The sequence below is a fragment of the Bidens hawaiensis genome, unplaced genomic scaffold (genome assembly GCF_021521415.1).
Source record: "Bidens hawaiensis isolate Kalapana, Puna unplaced genomic scaffold, B.hawaiensis_p1.1 tig00015453_1, whole genome shotgun sequence".
In the NCBI taxonomy this organism is placed as follows: Eukaryota; Viridiplantae; Streptophyta; class Magnoliopsida; order Asterales; family Asteraceae; genus Bidens; species Bidens hawaiensis.
The window spans coordinates 404,683-430,213 of record NW_027492383.1 but is presented as its reverse complement, the minus strand read 5'-3'; the positions used below and the strand labels follow the sequence as shown (position 1 = coordinate 430,213).

Below are 25,531 nucleotides of genomic sequence, written 5' to 3'. Positions count from 1 at the left end.
TTTCTTATATATTAACTTAGATTATTTTTCTGATATAAAGCTATATAAAGGACCAGGATATACGCCCAATAATTTCTTATCTTACAAAGACTTCTTACCTTACATCAATACACGTAATCCGCATTTACATAACTGTAAATACAGAACATAAATTACACACAAAAAGTACATAATTTTGCATAAATTAAAATAATTATGCTATAGGAAAAATAATCACACACGAAGAAACGTAATTACGCATGAAGAAAATTCTGCAACTTATAAGGTAATAACAACCTAGATTTTTTTTCATGTGTTACAATTGTGCCATCACATTTTTTAAGTGTAATGAAGGGTCGTTCTCTCATACGCTTTTTGAACGATAAGTGATCTTAATCTAAATGATTATTGCATTGTATCATTTACTGTATTACTTCATTCATGTACACAATATTAATGACTTATAATAATTTAAAAAAAAATAAAATGATAAATGAATATTTAGAAGAATAGACATAAAAGTATTCACCTATTAAAAAAAGTGTGGAGAAATATTTCTTCCATGTTTCTGTAAAAGTTGTTAAAAGATGATAGATTTGGAGGACCACATTTGAGATGGCTTGATACCCCTCCATTAATCACTTATAATCACCAACCACCCAAAAAGACCTTTCACCCCTTTCCCTTATATTTTTTTTTCAGTGTTATTTAGCCCCCTTAAAAGTAGTGTTAAGTTCCGATGTTGCCCCCCTCTCCCCCCAAGAAAATAATTCCTGAGTCCGTCATTACCTGTACCAATCAAGTTTATCGGCACCAAAGTTTAATGATTTAGGTATTTTGTACTAGTACGATTGTACGAAGCTACTACATCAGTAGTTAGTACCTCAGCAGTTACTAGCTGTCATGACTTCCCATGATATATATATATATATATATATATATATATATATATATATATATATAAATTACTTTTAAAGGTTTTCTATTTAAGTTGCTAACTCAACTATTCATGTCAAATCTTTTTTAGAAAAAAAAAAGCAAATTAACTAACAACTCAGTTTCATTCATATATATATATATATATATAGATATATAGGAGAAAGTTAACATACAAATAAAATTAGCGTGCTAAACATGAGAATCAAATAGAGTAATTATATATACAAGTAGAGTAATTATGTAATTACATCATAAAGTAACAATAAATAAGCTATACATTACTTGAACCTGAATCTTCATCAAATAAGCTTTGCCTATTAAGTCTTACCACCAGTTACTGAATTAATTTTATAAGCTATACTTGAGTTAACATTGATCTTAAGATCCTATAATGTGTTGTCCATTATAACATCTTTGCAGGCATAGTATCCCAATCTTGACAACAAGAATGAAGGATCAACAATGATCATGTTTAGCCTAATTAATGAATTATGATAACTACAAACGAACTATCTTTATTAATATAAACTAATTACAACATTTGAATTTGAATAAATAGTTAAAGAAAATTGTGTATTTCTCAAATACCTCACAAAAATGGCTTCTTTCTCAAATCTCATAATCTACATCCATCATCCAATTCTCCTGCAATTGATCCATACCCATGCTTGCACATCAACCCTAACACCCTATAAAACTTATGTCTATACTGTTCTTTTTGTCCCGAATACGCCTTAAACAATATAATTAACGTTCCTTTTGACCACCCGTAACTAAATCTCTCCATCTCAGTTAAAACTTGCTCCATTTCATCTATCCGTTTTTGTGAGGCGAGCACCCACATTAGCTCATGGTACAACGCACGACGCATTCTCCACCCTGAACGCCCTGCACGCGCTATAAACGTTGCCAGCTTGTCAACCGCGTTGTTCCTAATATATGTTGAAGTAATCGTATGCATAATTTTCACTGTATTAACACTCGTGTTATGGTCAAACGCCTCGTGTATTGACTCATCCATTTGGTCAACCAAATCCTCTTCCGCATAAACTCTGATAAGTAGCACGTTTAACCACGGCTTGTACTCGTTTTCAGGGATCAATCTCATTAATTCTTTAATTCTTTTAACTCGATTTCTATTAGGAGCCTTGCAGTATGCACATATCATAGCTCTAATTAAAGTAACATGCTTTTCACGAAGAACACGCGGTCCCAAGATATTATAAAAATGTTCCATTTTCTCTAAATTACCTGAATGTGCGAACCCTCGAAGCATTAGTAAATGCGTGTCAAGGTTAGCGCGTACGAGTCCCGTCTCCATCAAACGATAAGTAGTCTCCATACTTTCCCACATCCAGGCGGTTAAATAACCTGTGATCATATTATTATAAGTGATTATATCAGGGGCGATATTGTAATCTTTCATTTCTTGAAACACGGTTTCCATTTGATCTACAAGTACTCTACGACCATATACTGATATTAGCATGTTGAATGTAGCTGACGTCGGTTGACAGTTGATATCTTGTTTTAGATCAAGAAAAACGGAATTGCATTTTTCACTTAGACCGTTGTACATATAAGCACCCACAAGCGCGTTGTAAATCGAGGTGTTTTTGATCCGTTTGTTGGTAGCTTCCCTGAAAAGATCAACAGCTAGATCTACATCTTTTACTCGACCCGCGAGTTTGATGCCTTTTGCATATTCTTCTGGTGACATAGGCCTCATCTCATCTTTTTTTCTTCTCCAATTAAAAGCCTATATAACATATACAAATATAATAACAATTGAAAAACTTGTATATGCCAAAACCGCTAACTACAGTTTCGGTAGGGGTGTGAATAACTGACACCACACAAGCCTAGGACGAAATTTGCAGGTTTGGGTTTGGTATAAAATGGGTTCTGGTCGGTTTTGGGCGTTTAGTTAAACGAGTGTCTGTGTTTGCCCAGCAAATATGTAAATAATTAAATTGGTTTGACCCGTTTTAACACATTTTCTTTTTATGTTATTTTCTAAAAATTTGTTTTATGCAGCAAATTAAATTTGTTGGGTATCTTATGACAAAGTTTAAAACTAAAAACGAAACTGACATAAGTTTTATAATTTAAATGTAACTGTTTTATATGCATTTGTTTTTTTTTTTTTGGTTGTAAAAGTGTAAAAGTATTAATATGTGAAAACAATAAGAAACAGAAAACTTTCAGGTCTTTAAAAGAAAAGGAAAAGAAAAAAAGAAAGAAAACTTTTAAGGTAAAGCGGGTCGTATTCGTGCCATCCGCAAATATACGTGTGTAGTGTTTGGGTTCACGTGTCTGACATAATTTTCATGTTCTGTTCGTGTTGGGTTGAATCCGCCAACCCGAGAACACAACCAGTTTAGAACCCCTAGGTTTCTGGGAACAACAAACCAAAGTGCCAAACACACAGGCAGATTTACCATTTTGGTGGTTTAACGGTTACGTTTTGGAGGTTTGAACAGATCTTTTTTTTAGTTTATTTACAAAACCATTAGTTTGTATAAAAAATTTTGAAATGGTATTATATGATTCATGACTATAATACGCATACCTAATTACGTATTCCAAAGATGAAAATAAATATTTATAAAAGAAAGGTAAGAACGGCACGGTTTACATGGTTGTTTCAAGTTCCAAACCGAATCAAGTGGCTAAACTTGCAAACCACCAAAACCAAACCGTTTGGACTTTGGATCTCAAACGGGCCAAACTGACAATATTGCTTCGATTTAGACAGTTCAGTTGGTGTCAACAGTTTATGAACAACTCTAATAATTAACACATAAAAAAATAAAATAAAAAAAAACCATTATTATTACCTTGATAGCCAAATGAGGAGAAGATTCCAACAACCTAAGAAGCTCAACAAAAGCAGCCCCATCAGAATACATTTTTAACAAATTCAACCCCTCAACTTCCAACAAGTTTTCAAAAGAGTCTCCGTCTTTCACATCCTTCATCAAATCATCTTTTATTAGAGAAACCTTTTTAAACATTTCTTCTTTAGAACGTACGTCAGCATAAGCCCATTTATCAGCAAACTGTCCATACAACTCTGAAATTGCTTTGGATGATGAAGATTCAGTATATACCCATCGGGTGGTATTTGATATCGTTGTTGGATTTGTTAGAAATTTGGATATAAAATATCCACGCGGGCAATACAAGAGGTCCACTTTTGCTGATCCTCCATCGCATATTCTGAATATTCTCTTCATATTTACCTGAAGACAAGAAAAATACACATAGTTGAGTATTTTTTAGGCTGAAATATCTAACGAAAATAACAGAAACAGAAGAAAAAAAAGTATTGTACTAGTCGTTTGGAAACGAATGTGATTCTAGTCCTTGTTGCATTATTCTACTTATATATAGTGTGACAGTTGACATTTGACATTTCAACTTTCAAGTAGTTTAAAGCACTGAAGCTTACCAATATCTTGAGTGATATATTATATATGTATGTGCAGTGCTTCTATATCTATAAAAGAGGCACGCAAAAACTCCATTTACCAAAAAGTGACATGATAATTCTTTACAAACCTAACCATTGCTAGAGTTCTGTTAAACCACGTCAGTAAAAGAACAAGAAAACAGCTTAAAAATCAATTCTTTGTCTTTCTTATCAGATTATTTTTATTTTTCTTTCGCAAATGGAATCCCTATCTATGATCCTATTCAGACTTCTTGATTCTGCTTGTAGTTTTAAAAAAAGTTCAATCAATTATCGATCGACTCAGTCATGTTTTTTGTTGTCTTCATAGACGATAGGTTTCTCGAGGTTACACTGGATGTCCTAATAACTTATAGCGCTTATTGAAGTTATTAGAATATTAGTATTTGATTATTCTGAGTTCCTCTAAAGGTGACAAGTCAGCCCTAGTCGGGTTCGGGTGCTACAGTTATATTAAGAAGTATCATTTCATCAATTTAATCCAAACATTCTAACAAACAAACAAACTTTTCACATATTAATCACATCAACAAACATATAAAAAAGGATCTTTTTACATAATACACGCCTGGCAATACGCTTAAGCAACACGATAGCCAAAGCGAGATGTAAACGTTATCTTCATGGAAACTTAAATATTTCAAAATTCAATATCATTTATTTGCAACACTTGAAGAAGATGTGTACTATAATAATTCATTTATATAAAGCTAAATAAAATCTTATGGCTTATAATTCTAACATAAATTAATATTCTTTTGCCTAAATCAGATTGATGTATTGTATTGTGTAATTGTGTTGCTTGATATCAACTGAATAACAATGCATTATCAAATACTTATAAATACAGAGGATTGGAAAGACGTTACCTTATTATTATTATTATTAATTGAGTCAGAAACAGATCGGAGACGAAGGAATTGAAACTCTGTTAGATATCGTCGTTTGTGATTTGATTTGGGGGTTTAGGGTTTAAGGAATTGATCGACGAGTGAGCTGAGACTAGAGGTGACCATAGACCCGGATAGACCCGGACCGATCTCACCCGGTTATATTATAGTAGGGTCAGTCCCTGCGTCTTGAGAATCCTATTAAATGGGCTATGGGTTCGGGTCAGGTCGGGTCTTGTGGGTGCGATCTGTTTGCTCCTATATAAACCGGGGAGGACCCTTAACACCGGATTTGATTCGGTTATTTATAATAGGGTCGGTTTCTGGGTCTTGATAATACTATTAAACGGGTCTGGGTCGAGCTTGACGCGTTTGCTCACCCCTAGGGGTGACGGATTCAGTTCGCAGTCTGTCATTTGTGTGTGACTTGGGTCGAGACGCGGGTCAGGGAAAGGACCCGATTATTGCTTTGATAAGGGGTGTAAACGAGCTCGTGTAGGCTTGAGCTCGGCTCATAAGTCGTGAGCAGCTCTTTAAGTATAAGCTTGAGCTTGGCTTATTTCGAGCATTATTTGCTTATGACTACTTTTCAAGTTTGAACTCGACTCAAGCTTGACTCGTTTGCAAATGTATTAGTTATTATTGTTACATTTATACTTATCTATTTTGTATATATTTTTAAAAGTTTATTTTTAGAGTTTCAATGTCTCAAAGCATTCCTAGCTAGCAACATCTCTATCTTCATCTCTATGATTACACTAAAACACACTATATTTTCTTTATCTTTTTCAATTAAATAATATTTTTTTATACTTTTATCATTGTCTTTTTTCTCTTCTCGACTCACAATCACTTTCAATAAACATTAAAAAAAATTATAGAGGGTGAATAGTGTTTTTTCAAATTTATTCATACAGAGATCTCACTTACAATAATATGGACGACCAACTGAGTTTGAGGTGGTTTTGCTGAGTTTGAACAGCGAAGACGAGAATGCATAAAGAAGGCTTGAAGCGACCGGCCAAGCCAAGCTTGGATGGGAGTGTTTCACAATAAATAAATGCCTCGTGAAATCCTAATAAAAAAACGTTCTAACTTGTTCATACTTCACATTTTTTTTTGGCTCAAACTAAACCAAAATCAGAACATTTATCTTTAGTTTTTGAAAATCGTTTGCTTTTTTAATACGCTCAGTTTGATCTTGTTTTCTTGGGTTTTACTATTTGGTACACACATGATATGTATAAGACTACTACACTTAGAACCAAAAGCCTATTACATTTGGTCGGGCTCGGGCTATGGGCCTAATTGTTTGTATTCCTAACAAGTTAAAAATAAAATTTTTTTGTTACAATTTATTTAATTTCTATAAATGATATGTAATTTATTTTATTTTTAGTTATTATGGGGTTTTCCAGTTTCAGGCTATAAATTAACAAAAACCCTAGACATTGATATCAACAATCAAGTAATCACCGGGTATTCATAACTCATGCATCGTCTAATCTCTGATGATTTCATTGTGTTTCAGTTTCGAAGCAACAAAGTCACAAATCATGTGCCTTTGAGAAAAAAATAAAGGTATGCATTATGTATTTTTCGAGTTACTCGGTTAAGATTATTATTGTTTTTTGCTATTGGTTTCTTACTGGTTTACTAACCTAAATAAGATTCATGTTTTTTAAATACAAGTTGCAATGCATACTTTACAATTTAACTTAACAAAATGTTTATTAGATAGTAGGAACAAAATATCAAATAAAGACACACCCAACATCATGTTTCATATTGCGTCAACCAAACCGAACATGCTTAGTCACTTAAACAACCAACATCAGTTTCCAACACAATTAGTAACTATTTAAGAGATAACTAGACTTTCAGTTGAAATATATGGGACGAAGATAGAAACAACATATGTGTGTGTAGGGCAAAACAGCATATCATCTTCACAACTAAACGAAACATATGTGAGGAAAAATAGAATTTTTTGTTGATGATAGTTAGCATTTATATATGTGAATTCGGGTTAATCGGCCTTTTTTCAACCCAAATGCCAAATCAAATACAATTTTCGGGTTTCGGATTCCATCTTAATCGGGTTCAGATTGTTAGGTTTCGAGTTTATTCGGGCAATACCCTTAGTGTCCGCGAAACTCAAACCCAATATCTTTGGATGTTTTAAATATTTTGTCTCGACTACTGGACAACCAACTCAGGATAGAAAATATATAGTTCAACTGAGAACTCCTTATCTTTCTCTTTGTGTGAGGACTCTGAAAAGGCTTGTTACAAAATTATAATCGATATGTCAGATAACATGCCATTTGAAATCCAAGTGGAAATCATCAAAAGGCTTCCTCTTAAATCGCTGGTTCAGTTTCAAACCGTCTCCAAAACATGGAAGTCTATGATAGATGACGTTGATTATATTGCTCGTTATATATAGCGGCCAAAAGGAACATCTAGTTTTAGCGTTTTGTGATTCCGTTGATTCTAAGGTAAAATACGTTTCGGTTGCTGATGAATATACATTCCCCGTTCACAAAGTTTCTCCGCCTATTCCCCTTATGATATTGATATGTTTGTTTGGCGATAATCTAAAAGGACGTGGAAGGGCTATAATTTGGAATCCTTCCATTAGAAAAGCCTTTGCTCTTGATGTGCCTAATGTGGCATATGTGAAAACATATGGAACCGTTCTAGGTTTTGGGGTTTGTCATGAGACTACTAACCCTAAGATTGTCAAGATCACATATATTGAAAATTGGAGTAACATGGAAAGTATAAGTTGCATCCCCTATCAAGTTGAGGTTTTTACATTAAGCGTAGGGGTTTGGAGACTTCCTTATGGCAATCTCCCTCGTAAAACAATTCAGTTCAATGAACTTCATGAAGGTGTGGGTGTAGCCATAGATGGTATTTGTATTGGCTGCTGTTGATAGGATTACTATAGGTGGTGAATATTGTAGTGTTGGGTTCGTAGGCCTTGTTGGCCCGGTTTATTATATGAAGTCAAAAGAGGAGACGGGTGTGGGCGGTCGGGCCCAAGCCCGGCCCGGTTTAGATTTCTTGCATAATAATTTACTAACCCTAGTTCAGTCTCTATATAAACAACATTATGTACTTGTAATATTGGTCACTCAATAAAGATATACCTAGTTGCCACCCGTGGACGTAGGTCAGTTTAGACCGAACCACGTTAAATCATCGTGTTTGTTTATTGCTTTCGTGTCGTGTTCAGTTTCGTGTGTCCGTTCAATTCTAACAAGTGGTATCTAGAGCTTAGGTTCGGGATCACACGAAGAACACGTTGAACCGGTTCAGCCGCCTGTTACGCCATCGCACCAGATCTGTTTTAGGGTTCAGCTGCAATCTCGCAGTCGCCACCTTGGTTCTGTTGCTTCCGCTCGCCGTCGTCATCTGCAGGTTAGCGATTAGGGTTTCATTACCCAGCCGTCGCCGATTAAAGGGTTGTAATTGGGTTATGTTTGAAAGCTATTAACCACCGTATAACCACCACTGTACACGGTCACTTGCTGATAGGGTTAAAGCATAAGTAAGTGGCAGTGAGTTTGATTTTATTTTTCTTTTATTCATCGGGTGTTGGTTGGGATTGAGCAAATTGAAAAGAAGTTGAATTATTATTTAATCTTGGAGTTCGTGAGTTTTCAAGAAAGAGTAAAGGAATGAAGACTTATTTCTTTGTTGCTATCCATAGTAAACATGAAGTAAAAAGGAAAAGAAAAAAACTATTTTTAGCTTTTCTTTTGGTTGAGTATTTGAACAAGAGACTTCAATTAAGCAAAGTATGAGCCTAGAATAATAAAGCAAGATCCTATTTTTTGTTAAAGAGTCGTTGTTAGTCAGAAGAAAAGTTAAAGAAACGAAGAGTCAGTGCCAACCGTGTTTGTCAGGTTTTATCGTTTCAGTTTAAAGTTTCAGTTTTCTGATTTTTAGTTCGTTATTCCGCTGCACGTTTAAAATAGGTTGATTTTTTAACAGAGTTCAGTAGAACAGTCGTTAAGTTCAGGTTCGTGTTGCTGTGTCTGTCTCTGTTTTTTATCCAGTTTTTCGTTTTAGTCATTGTTATGGCAGAAGACGGAAAGGTTTCGATACAGAAGTTTGACGGACAGAAGTTCGGTTGGTGGAAGATGCAGATTGAGGCACTACTTTGTCAGAAAGACTTGGATGTAGTGTTTGAGGATGAAAAACCAGAAAAGTTGTCAGAAGCAGATTGGAAGAAGTTAGACAAGAAAGCTAGGGCTTGTATTACATTGTCGTTGTCGGAAGATGTGGCGTTTAACGTCATGAAAGAAACCACAGCCCGTGGTATGATGGACGCACTATCCAACATGTATGAGAAGCCTTCGGCAGCGAATAAAGTCTATCTTATCCGAGAGCTAGTGACAACTCGAATGAAAGAGGGTGGGTCAGTTACAACTCATATCAATAATCTTAATTCGATCTTGTCCCGCTTAGTGTCAGTTGACATTAAGTTTGATGATGAAGTTCAAGGCCTCTTGTTATTATCCTCTTTGCCCGACAGTTGGTCGCAAACAGTGACTGCAGTTTGTAGTTCGTCTACAAATATTACTTTCGATGGGATTCGAGATCTGATTCTGGGAGAAGATTCAAGACGCAGAAGTTCAGGTGAATCATCAGGCAATATGCTAGTCACAGAAGGTAGAGGCAGGAGAAAACAGCGAGGCAGTGGGAGCAGGAAGAGGAGTCAGTCTAAGACTCGTAAGGATATTGAATGTTGGGGTTGTAAAGAAAAAGGACACTTCAGAAATCAGTGTCCGAATGGTAAGAAAGAGGTGAACGTTACAGAAGACGACACAGATGACGGGGTCAATAGTGATGAGGCTTTGGTTTGTAGTGTTGAGAGTAGCGTTGATGCTTGGGTGATGGATTCTGGTGCATCGTTTCATGCCACTCACTGTAGTGAAACGATGAAGAATATTAAATTTGGGGATTTTGGAAAGGTTCGACTAGCGAATGATGATATTTTAGAGGTTACGGGTATGGGAGAAGTTGATTTGATAACTTCAGCCGGTACTTCTTGGACTTTGAAAGACGTGAGGGTTATTCCAAGTTTGAAGAAACGTTTGATTTCAGTTGGGCAGTTGGATGACCAGGGGCACGATGTTAAGTTCGGGAATGGGCAGTGGAAAGTAGTCAAAGGGAATCTCGTTGTTGCTCGTGGCAAGAAAATGGGTTCGTTGTATATGGTCGATATGTCATCGAAAGGAGTGGATCCAGTTTTGGTGAAAGACAAAATCCGGTTCACAGAATCTCGTGGGCAGAAGAAGGTTCGTTTTGCAAGTAACAAACCCAGAGCCAAAGTGAAGATTCAGGATGAACGAGCTAGGAAGGTTAAATCAGTTGGGGGACATCGTGACAGTGGGAGCACAGGTCGTGTTTCAGTTACAGTTCCAGGTCGACAGTGGATTAAGAAAACCAGTATTCCAGCTGTAAAAGTCTCTCCAATGAATTACTTGCTGAATATGGAGAGTGTTTGTTCTCAGGTTATCTCAGGATCCGGTAGTTCGTTACAGTGGGAGCCGGTAGGGACAGAGAATGGGTCAGGGGCAGTTTCAGCCGTGACTGACGTGTTGGAGCTCCGGGGAGCTTCAACGGGCCTTCTGGTTAATTGATGAGAAGGCGGGTGGCAACTAGAAGAAGTTTAATGTTCAGATTACAGAAGTACAATCAGGAGTGCAGACGAGAGTACTCAAGGCCTCCGAGTGGGAGATTGTTGGGTTCGTAGGCCTTGTTGGCCCGGTTTATTATATGAAGTCAAAAGAGGAGACGGGTGTGGGCGGTCGGGCCCAAGCCCGGCCCGGTTTAGATTTCTTGCATAATAATTTACTAACCCTAGTTCAGTCTCTATATAAACAACATTATGTACTTGTAATATTGGTCACTCAATAAAGATATACCTAGTTGCCACCCGTGGACGTAGGTCAGTTTAGACCGAACCACGTTAAATCCTCGTGTTCGTTTATTGCTTTCGTGTCGTGTTCAGTTTCGTGTGTGCGTTTAATCCTAACATGTAGGTCTATGATTGTTTCATTTGATATGACAAGTGAAAAATTTAGAGAAATATACCTCCCGGATATTTTAGAATGCGTATCGGTTGGTGATTTGGAACTCTATAAGCTGAATGAGTATCTTGTTGTGCTTGAACGTATGACAATTGTATGGATTATGGAGGATGGTGTTTCAAAATCGTTTACAAAGCTATACTTTGTTGATCCTATCAGTTATTTTGTACGGAAATTTAGGAAGACAGGTGAACCTGTAATTAGTGAGAATAATGTAGACGGTAGGAGTACACTTGCTGTTTATGAACACGACACAAAACATGTAAGTAATCTTGGGATTAATGAAGTAAGTTGTGTCCTTTTCGTGTGTACCTACATAGAAAGCCTACTTCTGTTTGATCAGATATCTTCTATGCTATATTTGACACTGGGATTTAAGAAGTGTGGTATCTATAAGGGAGGTTGAACTTGTAACCATGGCACGTTAATGTTATTAGGATTTTAACATGACATAAATCAAGGATGAAGATTCAGCATTTCAACTTTGGAGCTGTCAAATGACAATCCGTGTTAGGGGATCGAACGACATTACTAATTTTTTAAGTTGATAGCAACAGCAATTTCTTCTTAGTAGTCTTATGTTTTGTTTACTGTCAAGACTTTGGGATTTCTTACCTATTGTTTGGCTGTTATAATAAGTCATGGTTTTTTGGATAATTAGGAAATTTTAAACATTGGTGATGTGCTTCTAACATGCTTGGTATGCATATTTTATAAATGTTCATATCATTTAGTAAATCTAGTTAAAAATAATGGGCACGGGAGTGTAAATATTGTTAAAAAAGAATACAAACTTGTGGAAAATTACCAAAGGAAACAAACTCTATATATATGTGGATTTAAAGGCTTTAAGCAGCTTCCTGCATTTTAAAACCATATATCTATGGATATAAGAAGAACACTCATATGATGCTTCTTGTTATTTAGCACTATGGTTAGAGGAATCTCGAAAATTACGTAATATATTGATTGATATGATTAATTAAGAGAAGCTCTTCTGCACTTCAATTGCAAGTTCTTCAACACTTATCTGGCATTCCAATCCTATCTGCACATAATGATTGACCAAGTGACCGAACAACATGTTAGTGCAGGAAAATAAAGATGATCAAGTCAGATAAACAAAGTTTACGTGCGTACTAAGTCATACTTTACGTGTATACTAAGTCATACGAATGGCAACGAGATAACATATATCGATAAATTTATTCTACTCTCTTGAACAAACACACTTCAAAATGCTTAACTTTAACACATGCATTTTGTTGTTAACTTTGAGGGAGGCTCAATGTCTTTAGAGGACTGAAGCAAAATTTAGTTCCCGACTTTTTCTCCATTAGAATATTATGTATTCTAAGTTTTTTTTTTCTAACAAATGTGTAAAATAACATTGATGAGAAACAAAATGGTGCCCTTATCCCACCTTGTTAAGGTACCAAAATGATGTTAAAAAAATGTTTTTAAAACAGTGGTCCCAAACCTATCATTAAGGCATTAGGCCTTTTGGGGTTTAATTTCAAAGACATTAGTTATGTAGTTATTAATTTTCATAAGGCAAGACCTCAAATTTTAAGAGCCTAAAGCCTTTGTTTAATTATTTTAAATAATCATCTTTGACCAATTAGTATCATTGTATCAAAGAGTGGATAAGGATTTATCATCATTCCAGGTGGATGCGTTCAAGTTCCGTCGTTGTAGCAAAAAAGGTATAATTTAAGAGTAGCGTAGAGCATGATGTTGGCGTAAAAACAAAACATTTTAAATAACCATATAAACTACTCTTGCTTTTAGGGTTGATGAAGACTTGTAGATGTTCTTAACATGTTTCTAGTCGGTTTGCTTTCGTGCAATTTCGTGAGTTTTATAATAGAAAACAACGACCATCGATCAATCATAGCAATGAGAATACTATGATATATATATATACCTTAATAACAAAGGAGTAAAGGACAGTGTCCTCCATGCTGCTGATATTGAGATGCAGGATCTCAAGAGAAAGATTTTCCAACAAACTAATTATCTTCACAACTTGCCCCGGAATTCTCTTTGACACGGTCCTCAAGACGACATTTGAACCCGAGATCTTTGCTTCCACATCCGCGACTGGTGAGTTACATGATGCTCCAAGTTCTTTGATATTCTCATGCACAACGATAGAGTGTTCCGACTGTGGAGTGCTCGGTCCCAGTAAAGGCTTGGGGCTTGGACCAGGGCTAGGACTTATGCTCCTACGCCTTTTCTTCGATTCCAATAACTCTAAAACTAGTTGCATTTCCTTGATGAATTCTATTACACCACCTATAATCGATGCTTGATCTCCCTGGCATAGTAATAAATATCCAAAAAAAAAATTATAATGTTGTGTAAACACAATTGAGACAATCCAATGTCATGAAAAGAAAGATCATGACATATAAAAGGCTTGTGATCGGGCTAAACCTTATAGAAAAGAATATCATTATACACAGGTAAATACAACTAGCTAGGCTTGAACCTTTCTGGCTGTATTTTTTTAATTAATTATGCTTACTTATAATAGCTAGGTTCTTGAGTGAATGAATTTTCTAGCACTCATACTTCTAAATTTGTTGCACACTACCTATAACTTTTATTCTCAAATATGGGTTCTTTAGGATAAAATCCTTTATACCTTATATGACAACTTCACTTTGCATAATCTGGTCAGATTTGTATAGTCCATGAATCTTAACTCGCTATCTTATAGACCACGAGTAATCCAAAATTGAAGTTAAACAAAAAAAAAAGCACCCATTTGTTATTATATAAAATATTAAAGAAAAAATCGCACTTAAATTTAATATCTGTTGAGCATCCCACAAAATTAGTTAATCCATCAATCATTTTTCATAAAATTACATTTGGGTTTCAACACACATGAAAGAGAATTTTAAAAAAATAATAATAAAGAAAAACTCATACTTACCAAAATAAACAAGAAAACCCTAAATTTAATATTGGTTGAGCGTATATATCCCACAAAAAAATAGTTAAAATCTATCAACCATTTTTCATAAAATAACATTAGGGTTTTCAACTTTTAAGTTTTAACATATAAAAGATAATAACAAACCCACCCTTTTGATGTAGAAGCATGGTGTCATAGATCTCAAGACCTTCAAGTGTTCATTCATCTGTCTTCTCCGATTTCTCTCCACCGCTATATGCGACATGATGATCTTCCAATCTTCCAAACAGGCTAGCTAGTCAAGATAAAAGATAACTACTACATATTATATGCATATAAGCAGACATATATATATAGGGTAGTGTGTTACGTGTGTGAGTTTGCATACAAGTAGCCAGGTTCTTATAAATGCTATATAAGGGTTGCAGTCTCAGTCTCGTGAGGTTAATAATTTTTTTACTACTCTCTCTTAAGTCTTATCTTTTGGTTGTATGTGTGAAGTTTTTGCGTGTCATTTTTATGAGAGGTGGTAATATTACGTGGGAGGAGTTAATTCTCATCTTGTGTTCATGCGCATACTTCATCCTTAAGAAAATATAAGAAATAATTGTGTCAATTTGTCTACGGTTAACGTTTTAGAGCGTGCATGGTTCGGTTCGGCATTGGGCTAATTTAAGGCGAACCAAAAACCAAAATGTCGGTTTAAACTTTTAGTTGTTGAAAAAGCTGTTTGGTTTTTGGTTTGGGTTCGTTTTGATTTCCATTTTTTCGGTTTCGCCATTTTTTCTTGAAATTTTGAGCTGAAAAAAATTGTTGGCTAAATATATATTTTGGTGTAAATTTAGTTAATAATTAATTAAATGCTATACATTTATACTAAAGTATTTGACTAAACTATATATTAAACTATTATTAATTAATTAGAAATTAAAAAAAAACTATAAGTTTAATTTGGTTGTTTTGGTTTTGTTACATACAAAACCAAAAGTTGGGTTTTTACGGAAAAATAAAACCAAACCTTCCGTGTTTTTTTTCATTTCGGTTATTTCGAATTGTTTATTTCGGTTTTTTCGGTTTCATGAGGGCTCACATAGTTAAAGTAAAACATTAATTATTATGCTTTTATTATGCTTTAGTTAACATAAAAAAAATAATCTGATCTGTTTTATATAATAAAGTATTAAAGTGAATTTGCAGGGAGTAGAACATTCTAACATGTTTTTTATGCTAGGTGGTAAAAGTCTTGTGATTTATTTGATTTCATTAAATTTTCATATATTATTAAATAACCTTATCAGATTCTCGTGCTTATTAAAAAAATATTGCATATATATTTCATGTTAAAATATAAAAGTATAAAACCATAACGAGATTCGGATTCATGTTTAGTGGACTTAATATTTTAATTATGTGATTTGTTTAACTAATGACACGAATTTAATAATGATGTAATGATGAATTAAAAAACGAAACCATCTTCTTCTCCGATGAGACCTACCTCTCTAGCGAGTCTCGCGCGCCTACCACTTCTGTTCATTGTCTTGTAGGCTATATTCTTTAGAGAGATACATTTTTAAAGTATATGAATACTTTCAGCTTGAATAGTATAACTCAAGAATACAAGATCGGGTTTATGTTCATCTGATTTGCGTCTAACCTCAAAATAGACCAAAGACCGTGTTTTATATGCATCAAACCATCACATTGTATAGTTGAAACGATATAAAATTTTATGAATCATGTCTAGCTTGGCACATGTAGTTAAAAAGACATTGATAATTCCAAAATACCGCATTTTTAGTTCACCACCAACGCTTCTTTCCTAATCCTACACCAAGTGTGTGTATATATTCTTTCAACTCTTATTTTTATACAATTTTAATTTTTTTGTAACTATAACTAATATCATTAAAAACAATAATCTTAGGAAAAACTACATTTATACGAAAGAAACTAGTAAATGTGGTATTACTATTAACAAGGTTAAGAAAAATAAAGATAACCTTTTTTCTATTTTTTTTGGCTATATGGTTCAAGTAAATGATTATATCACTTCGGGTAATAAGGTCGTGTATCAAAGAATCTCATACTCGATCTCACACATGTGAAACAGTTCTTTTGCAATGTCATACGCGATCCCATTCTTGAACACTCGTCCTAGATGTTTTAGTTAATCCTGTCAGTTTTGATTTTTCTGCCATCCCGGCACACTTGAAACCCAGGTTCACTCATGAGCAAAGTGTCCAAGCATACACATGAGTTCATTATATTGTTCGTTTGCTCCATCGTAATTCTTCAATTGAGTATCTTGTAACCAACAATAGACTCTTATTAAATTAAGGTATATTGGTTTTTATTAATCCTAACTATCATATTTCGGTTGATGTCAGTCCTAATTAACGATTTGGCTGATAGCGATCCACCTTTTATCATACTTATTTCCAACGGTCCGCAACTAACATAATGCTAACTCAACTAGTTGCAGGTCGATGGAAAAATGTTTTTGGTTGGAAAACTCAACATTCCGTTCCAAGAATCTTTTCAACCTTAGAACGGACCCTTAGAAACCTATTTTTCTAGTAAAAACTACATTGTTAAGGTTGTCGGAACCCTAGATACATCGTCGGAATCAGTTGGTGATGCTCAAGTGGTGGTGGGGTTTCCCAGAAAAAAATATGTTGCTTTTCCGGCGACTTGCAACTAACGACATTAGCCCGTTGGGAAAAAACATGATAAAATATGATATCGTTATCAGCCAATTCGTTAGTTGGAATTAATAAAAACCAATACACGTTAAAATACTAAAGAAAGCATAAGGGTATATTTGAACACAAAACTTACTATAAGGGCCCTATTAACATAAAACTTATCACAAAGTCACGTGCCCGACCTAAACGACGCCGTTGCAAGCAATATCAAGCAGCTGTATGCATCAGTAACAAACGAGTCAAACTTTGCTGGTCAACAACACTACCTGAAATTAATCAATTATCAGCCAATTGAGCTTCAGTAATGGCGATTGCTGGTGACTTTAGGGTTTCTGCTGCGTTAGGCCCATCACCTTCAAACCCACTTCGTGTCAATTTACAACCCAAGGTCTGTTTTCAGTTTTTCAATTTCATCGTCTGTTAACGAGTCATTAATTACGTTCTAATTATTGAACCTGTGTTTGTTTTTTTGTTAAATTTAGTGCTGATTTTGCTATGTTATTGCTTTAATTTGAGTAATAATTAATGAAATCAGTGAATGTATGTGGTTTGCAAAATTAGGGCTTTTTTGGGGATTTGGGCGTGTGTGGAATATCCGGTTTGTGTGAGCTTAATTACCGAAATTAGACGTAACCGAATAAACCGATAAGTGAATGTTATTAACCGACCATTCGGTTATGTTTATGGTTAGTGTGTCTTCTTCAACTGACTTTGACCGAAACCGAACAGAACCTTGTATGTTTGGGTTTTCCAAACTTTATGCCTCAATTTGGGCGTATGTGTTTTATCCGGTTCGTTTGAGCTTAATTTGTTGTAGATTTTGATTCATGAACAATTAGGTTATGATTAACTGAATATTATTAACTGACTATTTGGTTATGTTTACGGTTAATGTGTCTTCTTTAACCGACTTTATCTGAAATTGAAACTGGTATGTTTGTGTTTTTCCAAACTTTCTACCTCCATTTTCATCTTCGAGCATTTAAATTCATGGTGTAACTGTCTATACCCGAGCTTGAAACGCCATCTGAGCCGTTTTCAACTGGAACAAAGGAAAAACAAATAATTAAAAAAAATACATTGGACAGTTAACCAAATTTAACGAAACCCGATCCATAACCAACGGTTAACCGACCTATAGTTAACAGGACGTTCGGTTATGGACTTATGGTTATGGTTAAGCCCCCATAACTGAACGAAACCGACTTTGCACACCTTATGGTGAAAACTTTTTATCAAATATAAATGTAGTGATGATTTCAAAAACAAAAATAAATCAATAAAAACCATTATGTTCAGTGTTCACCATGTAAATGGACTAATAAATATTGCTCCCTTTGGTTTACAAGATGAAGTTTAACTACAGGATAAACTTATATTACACTTTGAATGAATCATTGTTATTATTATTATTTTCATGGAGCATTTTAGAATCCGCTCTATAACTCAAAACGGTAAAATGCTACTTTTATTATGGGACGGATTGAGCTTATGATTATTAGTTATAACCATTCATTTTCATTTTTCATAGCTTGTGGTTCGAATGTTTCTTTACATATCTGATGTCCATTGCATATTCAGTTCTCTGAGTTAATTAGAGATAACATGCTATATCCACCTTTAAAGTTTAACTTTAGTTTGCATTGTGCTCAATAACATGCCTATAAAGCATCTGTTTCATACTTTTTTAGTTATAGAATGCGTTTCTTTCTTTACATTTTTGCAAAATTTTCTTGTATGATCCTACTTCTTGGAGTTTGTGTGTTCTTTAGAGGTGACAAGATAATGATAACAAGTCAAAACGGGCCGGGACTCGGTTAGGTTAGGTTGTTTTCGTCCATCTTGATTTGCTGAATAACTGGAGTATTAACTATGATTTCAAAAATATAATACTATTAATAACTTTCATCATGTTTGACATCTTTTCCTTTTAGATTTTTTCTTGTCTCGTTGAAACGCAAACCAAATCGACCTGTTTATATGAAACGGGTCGAAATGGCCATCTCTGTTATATGTCTTAAACATATATCCTTCTTGAATACAGGTGGATTCTATTAGTTTCATTAATGGCGGATTGAGTGTTACCGAAAGCATGCCCTTGGGGTCAAAATGGCCATCTTCAATCACTCATGTGCAAAGCACACGGTGCCATGCTAAACGACCTTTGAGGCTCATTAACGACTATGAAATCTCAACAAACTCCATTAACCAAGATGCAGAAAGCTTCTTATTAAACGCCATAAACTTAAACTTCTTTGAGCGTTTAAGTTTAGCATGGAAAATAATATTCCCATCTCCAACAATGATCAAGAACTCAAACGCAAGTGTCGCTAAACAACGGTTGAAAATGATACTTTTTTCTGACCGGTGTGCAGTCAGTGAAGAGGCGAAACAGAAGATAGTCACCAATATAGTCAACTCGCTTTCGGATTTTGTGGTGATCGAGTCTCAAGATAAAGTCCAGCTCAGCGTGTCCACAGACCCCGCCCTCGGGACAATTTACTCAGTAACCGTGCCTGTGAGACGTGTGAAGGCTGAGTATCAAGAAGAAGATGGTGAGGGGACGATAATGGATGTTGAGTATAAGGATAATGGGATGGATTCGGGTTTGATGGATGTGAAGTTTGAATTTTATGTTCCAGAGTGAATGATTATTATTTGTGTTTTGGGGTGATTCCACTGTTCAAGATTGTAATCTTGAAAAAGAAATTGTTGAGATTTGTTATGTTTTTTACAGCAAATGTTGTAAATATTTGATATTGCTTGTTAGATGTTTTAATCCTGAGTTGGTTCTTGACTAAAGATATTATATGGGTAGAATTGCAAGATTATTGTATGAAATTGTTGGAACGGACCGCTGGATCGTGATTCTTGAACCGTCTTCACTTGGGTTGGATCAGTGTGCTCAATCGCTATTCTTGAACCGTCTTCACCTGGGCCGACTGGTTACTGGTTAAAAACTTAAAACATGAACAACTACTAGCATCCTTGTCTTGGTTGACACTTTGTTTTTTTTTTTGTTTTTTTGTTTTTACGGTTACTGTTCGCACAACGAAGAACTACATAAACATCGTCCTTTCATGGTCCTCGAGAGCATTCAACCACTCGATACAAATGGCACCGCCATTCTTCAGAGTACCACAAAGTAACAAAATAAATCATGACAAACATCCTTCAGGTTCCCATTTTATAACAGACTTCGTCATTACAACTAACAAACGTTAGAACTTCCCGTCAAACCCAATCACGTGCCATACCCATGAGTAGAGGTGGGCAAATATACCGGTTAACTGAACCGACCCCCGAAAATCGAACCGAAACCGAACTGATTTGAAACCGATTATGTAAAAACCAGTTTGGAACCTATTGAAACCGGTTTAGAACCGGTTTGTACTTTTCTTCACCAAAACCGGTTTCAAACCGTTTAACCGAACTAAACCCAGCCAAAACTGTCTCAACTTGGAACTGAAACCGATTAGAAACCAAACTGGTTTGAAACCGATTATGTAGAAACCGGTTTGGAACAGATTGAAACTGTAGGTTCGGAACCGGTTTGTACTTTTCTCCACCAAAACCGGTTAACCGAACCGAAACCGGCCAAAACTGGTCTCAACCCGAACCGAAACCAGTCAGAAACCGAACTGGTTTGAAACCGAATATGTAGAAACCGGTTTGGAACAGATTGAAACCGTATGTTCGGAACCGGTTTGTACCTTTCTCCACCAAAACCGGTTAACCGAACCGAAACCGGCCAAAACTAGTCTCTACCCTAACGAAACCAATCACAAACCATATTTTTGTTGACCAAACCGAACCGGTTTTGAGTTTTAAATATAGAAAAACTGATCGTTCTCTTGTTGCCACAGGTAGCGGGAAACATTTTCAAAACTTTCAGTTTCATCTCCGTCATCCAACCGCCGTCAGCAACCACCGTGCTACCGGCAGAACCGCCGACCACGACGTCACGAAGCTCCGGCAAGCAGCTGCAGCTCTTGATTCATCCAACCGTAGAAATAAAAACAACAGATCTGCAGTTCATTCTATCAACAAACCCTAGGTCAGTTCAGTCAGCTCAATACTCTCTCATATCTGCATAATCGTTTATAATCTTCTTATCTTATCATTCATTTAGCGTTTTTGACTTTAGTCTAGGGTTTTGACTTTTGACTAGCAGCAATTATTCACTAGCCAGAACCCTAGGTTCACTAATTTAGTTCAATGGTTATCGATAAACTAAATTAAACATGTCACAGCTTGTTACATCAATTCAGTATTTTGATTACATATGGCATAATAGTTATATAATAGTTTCTAAATAGGCAAAATGTTGCATTTATAATATGATGACCAAACGTTACACGATTGCATAAATTGCTAAGAACATTAGCTATTATTCAACTGTTTACCAGTCGTTAGAAGAATGTGTTCTCTTGTACTTAGAACTTAGAAGAATGTGTTGATATTGAAGTACTTCGAAACGATAAGTTGTCGAAATCAGTAAACGATTTGAACAAATGTTGTTGAAGTGATTCTGTATACTTTGGTGTTTTATGTTCATTTGGTTGCTTTTGGGGGATGAATTTGAAGTTCAGTTTTTTTTATTAATTAATTATGTAGCATTACATATCGCAACACATAACATGTCACACTTGTGGCATCATATATGAATTTAGATGACAAAACGGCACACCTTAAGTCCTTAACTATTTATTTAAACCTTTTGTATATCTCAGGGCTCAACAACTTTAAGATTTACTAGTTTACAAAGATGAATGCACATTGTTTAAAGTTTGAAGAAAATCCGATTCAAGACGCTATTTCCAGAATTCGCTTCGCTCCAGCATCCAACAATCTCCTCGTCTCTTCCTGGGATACTGTAAGTTATTATCTTTATTGTGAGTTTGTGTGCATATATATTCAGTATTATTGATTTATAAAATATTTTGTATGTGCAGAGTCTTAGATTGTATGATGTGGATGGATCTAAAGTGACTTATGAAGCTTCTGGGGAAGCTGAGCTTCTGGATTGTTGTTTTCAAGGGGAGACGATTGCATTTAGTACTGGTTCTGATTGTTCCATAACTAGGTTTGTTTTCAGGTTTACACTGTTTGATTAAGTTTAGTTGACGAGTTAAATTTATCGTTAAAAATCTTGAAATAAATGTGTTTTTGGGTTTTGATATTAGACATGATTTAGTGAAATGCATAATGATGATATTGACAAACATAGATGTGAATGCAACCAAGTTGGATATCTATGTTTGACCTTGAAAGTCAACGTTTGAATATTGAACTTATATTTTAGGTGTTAACTTGCATAGTTTATAGTGATCATGTTTTCTTCAGTTACAATATTCAGTTTTCATTCATCATATATGCATTTTGCTTCATGCCACTGCCAGATTCCGTTGCATCATAACACGATGTCTGTTTACATGTTATCTTTATAACTTGTTTTGTGATCCATGCATGGCCCTTTATAATATCTTTTTTTGTAGGTATGATTTACATTCTGGAATCATTAAAATAATTGGAAATCATGATGATTTAGCAACTTGTGTTGAATATTCTGATGCAACAGGTAACAGTTGTTACTTTCAAATTGCTAACTGTATGTTAGTGCCAATTTTGTATTTAGAGTAAATTACACTTTTCCTTCTTTAAGGTTTGTACCATTTTTTAGATATCGTCTTTAAACAAAGGAAATAACAAGAAACATCCTTTATGTTTTAAAACGCCTCACGTTTTTTTTTTCACTAACGGGGGTTAGTTTTTTCATTAATGCTCTCATGTGCAGAGCACATGACAGGATTTTGCTGTATTTAGCGTCCGTTAGTGGAAAGGATGAAGTGTGCAAACTTTTTAAAACATAAAGAATGCTTTTTTTTTTGTTATTTTCTTAATTTAAAAACAATTTCTGAACAATGGTATAAAGTTAGTTATAAACTTAAAGGACAAAAAGGGTAATTTACTCTTTTATCATACGATATAAAATATGGTTATTGCTATAAATAGTCATCATATTTAAACTGTTTCTAATTTTCTATACTTGCAATTTTTTGCCTTTTGTATCTGATTTTCTTGTAACCGGTTACTGGCTTTCTTTTTTGCAGGTCAAGTTATTACTGGTGGTTGGGATAAAAAGGTTAAGTGCTGGGATTCACGTTCAATGAAGGCTTTAAGTGTAAATACAGTTAATGTGGCAGTTGAATCTATGTCCCTTAGTGGATTTACTGCAATGGTTGCGGTTGGATCATCAGTTAATTTTTATGATTTACGCAAGTTCAATGATTCATATTATAGCAAAAGGATGGACATCCAAATTAAGTGTGTCCGACCTGTTGGGTTTTATACAAGTTTATCAAAGTCAAGTTAACCATATTTAACTAGAAAACGCAACGGAAGCTTAGATTTTAAATCTAGTTATGAACATACCATTATGTTAAAATCAAAACCCAATGAACAAGGATCAAAATTACAAGAACAATATGCTCACAAAATGTAAATGTACCTTCTTCTACCTTTAGAAGAATAAGTAAGATATTGAAGATGATGGTGGATGAATGGCAAGCCTCCAAAGAAGAAGACCTCAAGATAGTGATACCCCAAGCTATTTGTGACAACACCAATTTGATTGCTAGGATTTATGAACACTTAAACAAGCTCACCAAGCTCTCCCAAAATCCCCTCTTTGGCCGTGAGTTTTGGAGGAGGAAGAGAGAGAGGATTTTTGATTCAACTCTTGAATTCAAAATGGGGACAAGATCAAAATGCATGTCTTGTGAATGGTGGAGTATAAAGAGATGGTCCACACAAAAGGACAAAACATTTGGTTGAACCAAAACCACCACCCACATGGGGTGGCCGGTTTTCCTTTTTTTTTTTTTTTTTTTTTTTTTTTGTTGTTTTGTTTTAACCATTTAAAACATCTCCTTTTATTTTATAAAACTCATTTTTATAAAATGCACATACATTTATGTAATTATTTAACCAATTAAATAATTAATTTATATAAACAAATTATCCAGATAATTTATTTAAATCCTCAAGTGTGTTTGTTTAGAAAACCAATTTTCTACACACGTAGTGTTCGGTATTCGTTTAAATGATCAAATCATTAAAAGAATACATTTGGTGTCGTCTAGCTTGTTATTGGGTATGACCCGACTTGGATCAAACACAGTTAGCCACATTAGTATAAGTATGTGTCTCGGGCATACGTAATTCCAACAATCTCCCACTTGCACGAGATACATAGAAAATTAATGCAAGTGGTGAATACCGCCTAACAACAGTTCACCACCCCTAATGTGTTTGACGAAGTGCCATTCAATAACATCATCCCTTCAAGTCCCTTACTTGATATGATTTAGGTGAATCTATCATTATATCCCTTTGTTACTAGATGTCATGTTGAATCTAAGAGACATAGGTGATCATTCTCTTTACAATTCAACTTTATCAGGCCTTAGACATCTAAACTCTCAACACATAAGAGGAACAAATTCCGTCTTGACTGTATACGCCTCTCACTATCACTTTATACTCCACCTGAGCTCATCCTTATGTACCATCTTTTACGAATAGCGAAGGGGAGAGTCAAAGTGTAATACTCGGTGAAAATCAAGACCCAATATACATCTCAGGTCTAAGGATAATATGAAATTCTCCTTTACTCAAAATTACTAATGATCAGGTCAATCGACTCCATGTAGTAATATTGAGAGCGGGTCAGTCCAATATTTGTATCCCACAAATATCTATGAACTTTGGCAGCAAACCTATGCTCCATATTCATTCCTTATGAATATCCACCAATCCTAGTTCATAATAGTCTTGCTTCATATTTGTTCCCACAAATGTGATCGACTACGGACTTTTAGAATAAGATAACTTATTCATGGATTAAACATGCAATATTAGAATTTAACTCAAGATTCCATAATCATATAAAAGAGTTAAATTACAAAAGTCTTTTAAACGTAATACAAACTAGATCAAATCCAATTACTAGAATATCGAAGTCCTAAGCCACTCGCATGACGCTCATGTTTCGGTCTTTCTAGGAGCTTCGTGAATGGATCCGCAAGATTTTGATCAGTTCCAACTTTGCGAATACATATCTTTCCCTTTTCAACTTCATCCCTTATGTAGTTGAATCTCCGCTCTATGTGCCTTGTCTTTTGGTGCGAACGAGGTTCCTTGATTTGTGCAATCGCACCCTCGTTGTCACAAAAGATTTCTAGGGGGTCTTGAATGGAAGAGACCACCCCTAGATCAGTAATGAATTTCTTCAACCATGCAGCTTCCTGAGCTGCCAATGAAGCGGCGATGTATTCTGATTCTGTAGTGGACAATGCTACCACTTCCTGTTTTGAGCTCTTCCAAGAGACAGCTCCTCCATTAAGAGTGAACACATACCCAGATTGTGATCGAGAATCATCTCGATCAGTTTGGAAGCTCGCATCCGTGTAACCTTTTATAGCGAGTTCCTCCTCACCAGA

General features: G+C 35.1%; 5 protein-coding genes across 5 annotated transcripts; 3 read left to right on the top strand and 2 right to left on the bottom strand.

The window, feature by feature from the left end:
• Window positions 1-1,500: 1,500 nt before the first annotated feature.
• Window positions 1,501-4,185, bottom strand: LOC143549263 (pentatricopeptide repeat-containing protein At2g30780-like). The gene is made up of 2 exons (XM_077040200.1): window positions 3,759-4,185; window positions 1,501-2,677 (listed from the first exon to the last, which is right to left on the bottom strand). Exons 1-2 carry the CDS (start codon window positions 4,155-4,157, stop codon window positions 1,535-1,537), a joined length of 1,542 nt encoding a protein of 513 aa, XP_076896315.1. The 5' UTR covers window positions 4,158-4,185; the 3' UTR covers window positions 1,501-1,534.
• Window positions 4,186-7,591: 3,406 nt separating this feature from the next.
• Window positions 7,592-11,799, top strand: LOC143549280 (putative F-box protein At5g15670). The gene is made up of 4 exons (XM_077040213.1): window positions 7,592-7,721; window positions 7,891-8,202; window positions 8,782-8,842; window positions 11,346-11,799. Exons 1-4 carry the CDS (start codon window positions 7,592-7,594, stop codon window positions 11,797-11,799), a joined length of 957 nt encoding a protein of 318 aa, XP_076896328.1.
• A 576-nt stretch (window positions 11,800-12,375) lies between these two features.
• Window positions 12,376-14,591, bottom strand: LOC143549262 (transcription factor MUTE-like). The gene is made up of 3 exons (XM_077040199.1): window positions 14,489-14,591; window positions 13,321-13,713; window positions 12,376-12,441 (listed from the first exon to the last, which is right to left on the bottom strand). The coding sequence occupies exons 1-3, from the start codon at window positions 14,582-14,584 to the stop codon at window positions 12,376-12,378; spliced, it is 555 nt and encodes a 184-aa protein (XP_076896314.1). The 5' UTR covers window positions 14,585-14,591.
• A 2,715-nt stretch (window positions 14,592-17,306) lies between these two features.
• LOC143549261 (cell division topological specificity factor homolog, chloroplastic-like) lies at window positions 17,307-19,723 on the top strand. Its single transcript, XM_077040198.1, has 2 exons — window positions 17,307-17,415; window positions 19,072-19,723. Exons 1-2 carry the CDS (start codon window positions 17,332-17,334, stop codon window positions 19,672-19,674), a joined length of 687 nt encoding a protein of 228 aa, XP_076896313.1. The 5' UTR covers window positions 17,307-17,331; the 3' UTR covers window positions 19,675-19,723.
• A 2,072-nt stretch (window positions 19,724-21,795) lies between these two features.
• On the top strand, window positions 21,796-23,403 carry LOC143549279 (mitotic checkpoint protein BUB3.3-like). Its single transcript, XM_077040212.1, has 4 exons — window positions 21,796-21,903; window positions 21,983-22,113; window positions 22,526-22,608; window positions 23,141-23,403. Exons 1-4 carry the CDS (start codon window positions 21,796-21,798, stop codon window positions 23,401-23,403), a joined length of 585 nt encoding a protein of 194 aa, XP_076896327.1.
• The last annotated feature ends 2,128 nt before the right edge of the window (window positions 23,404-25,531 follow it).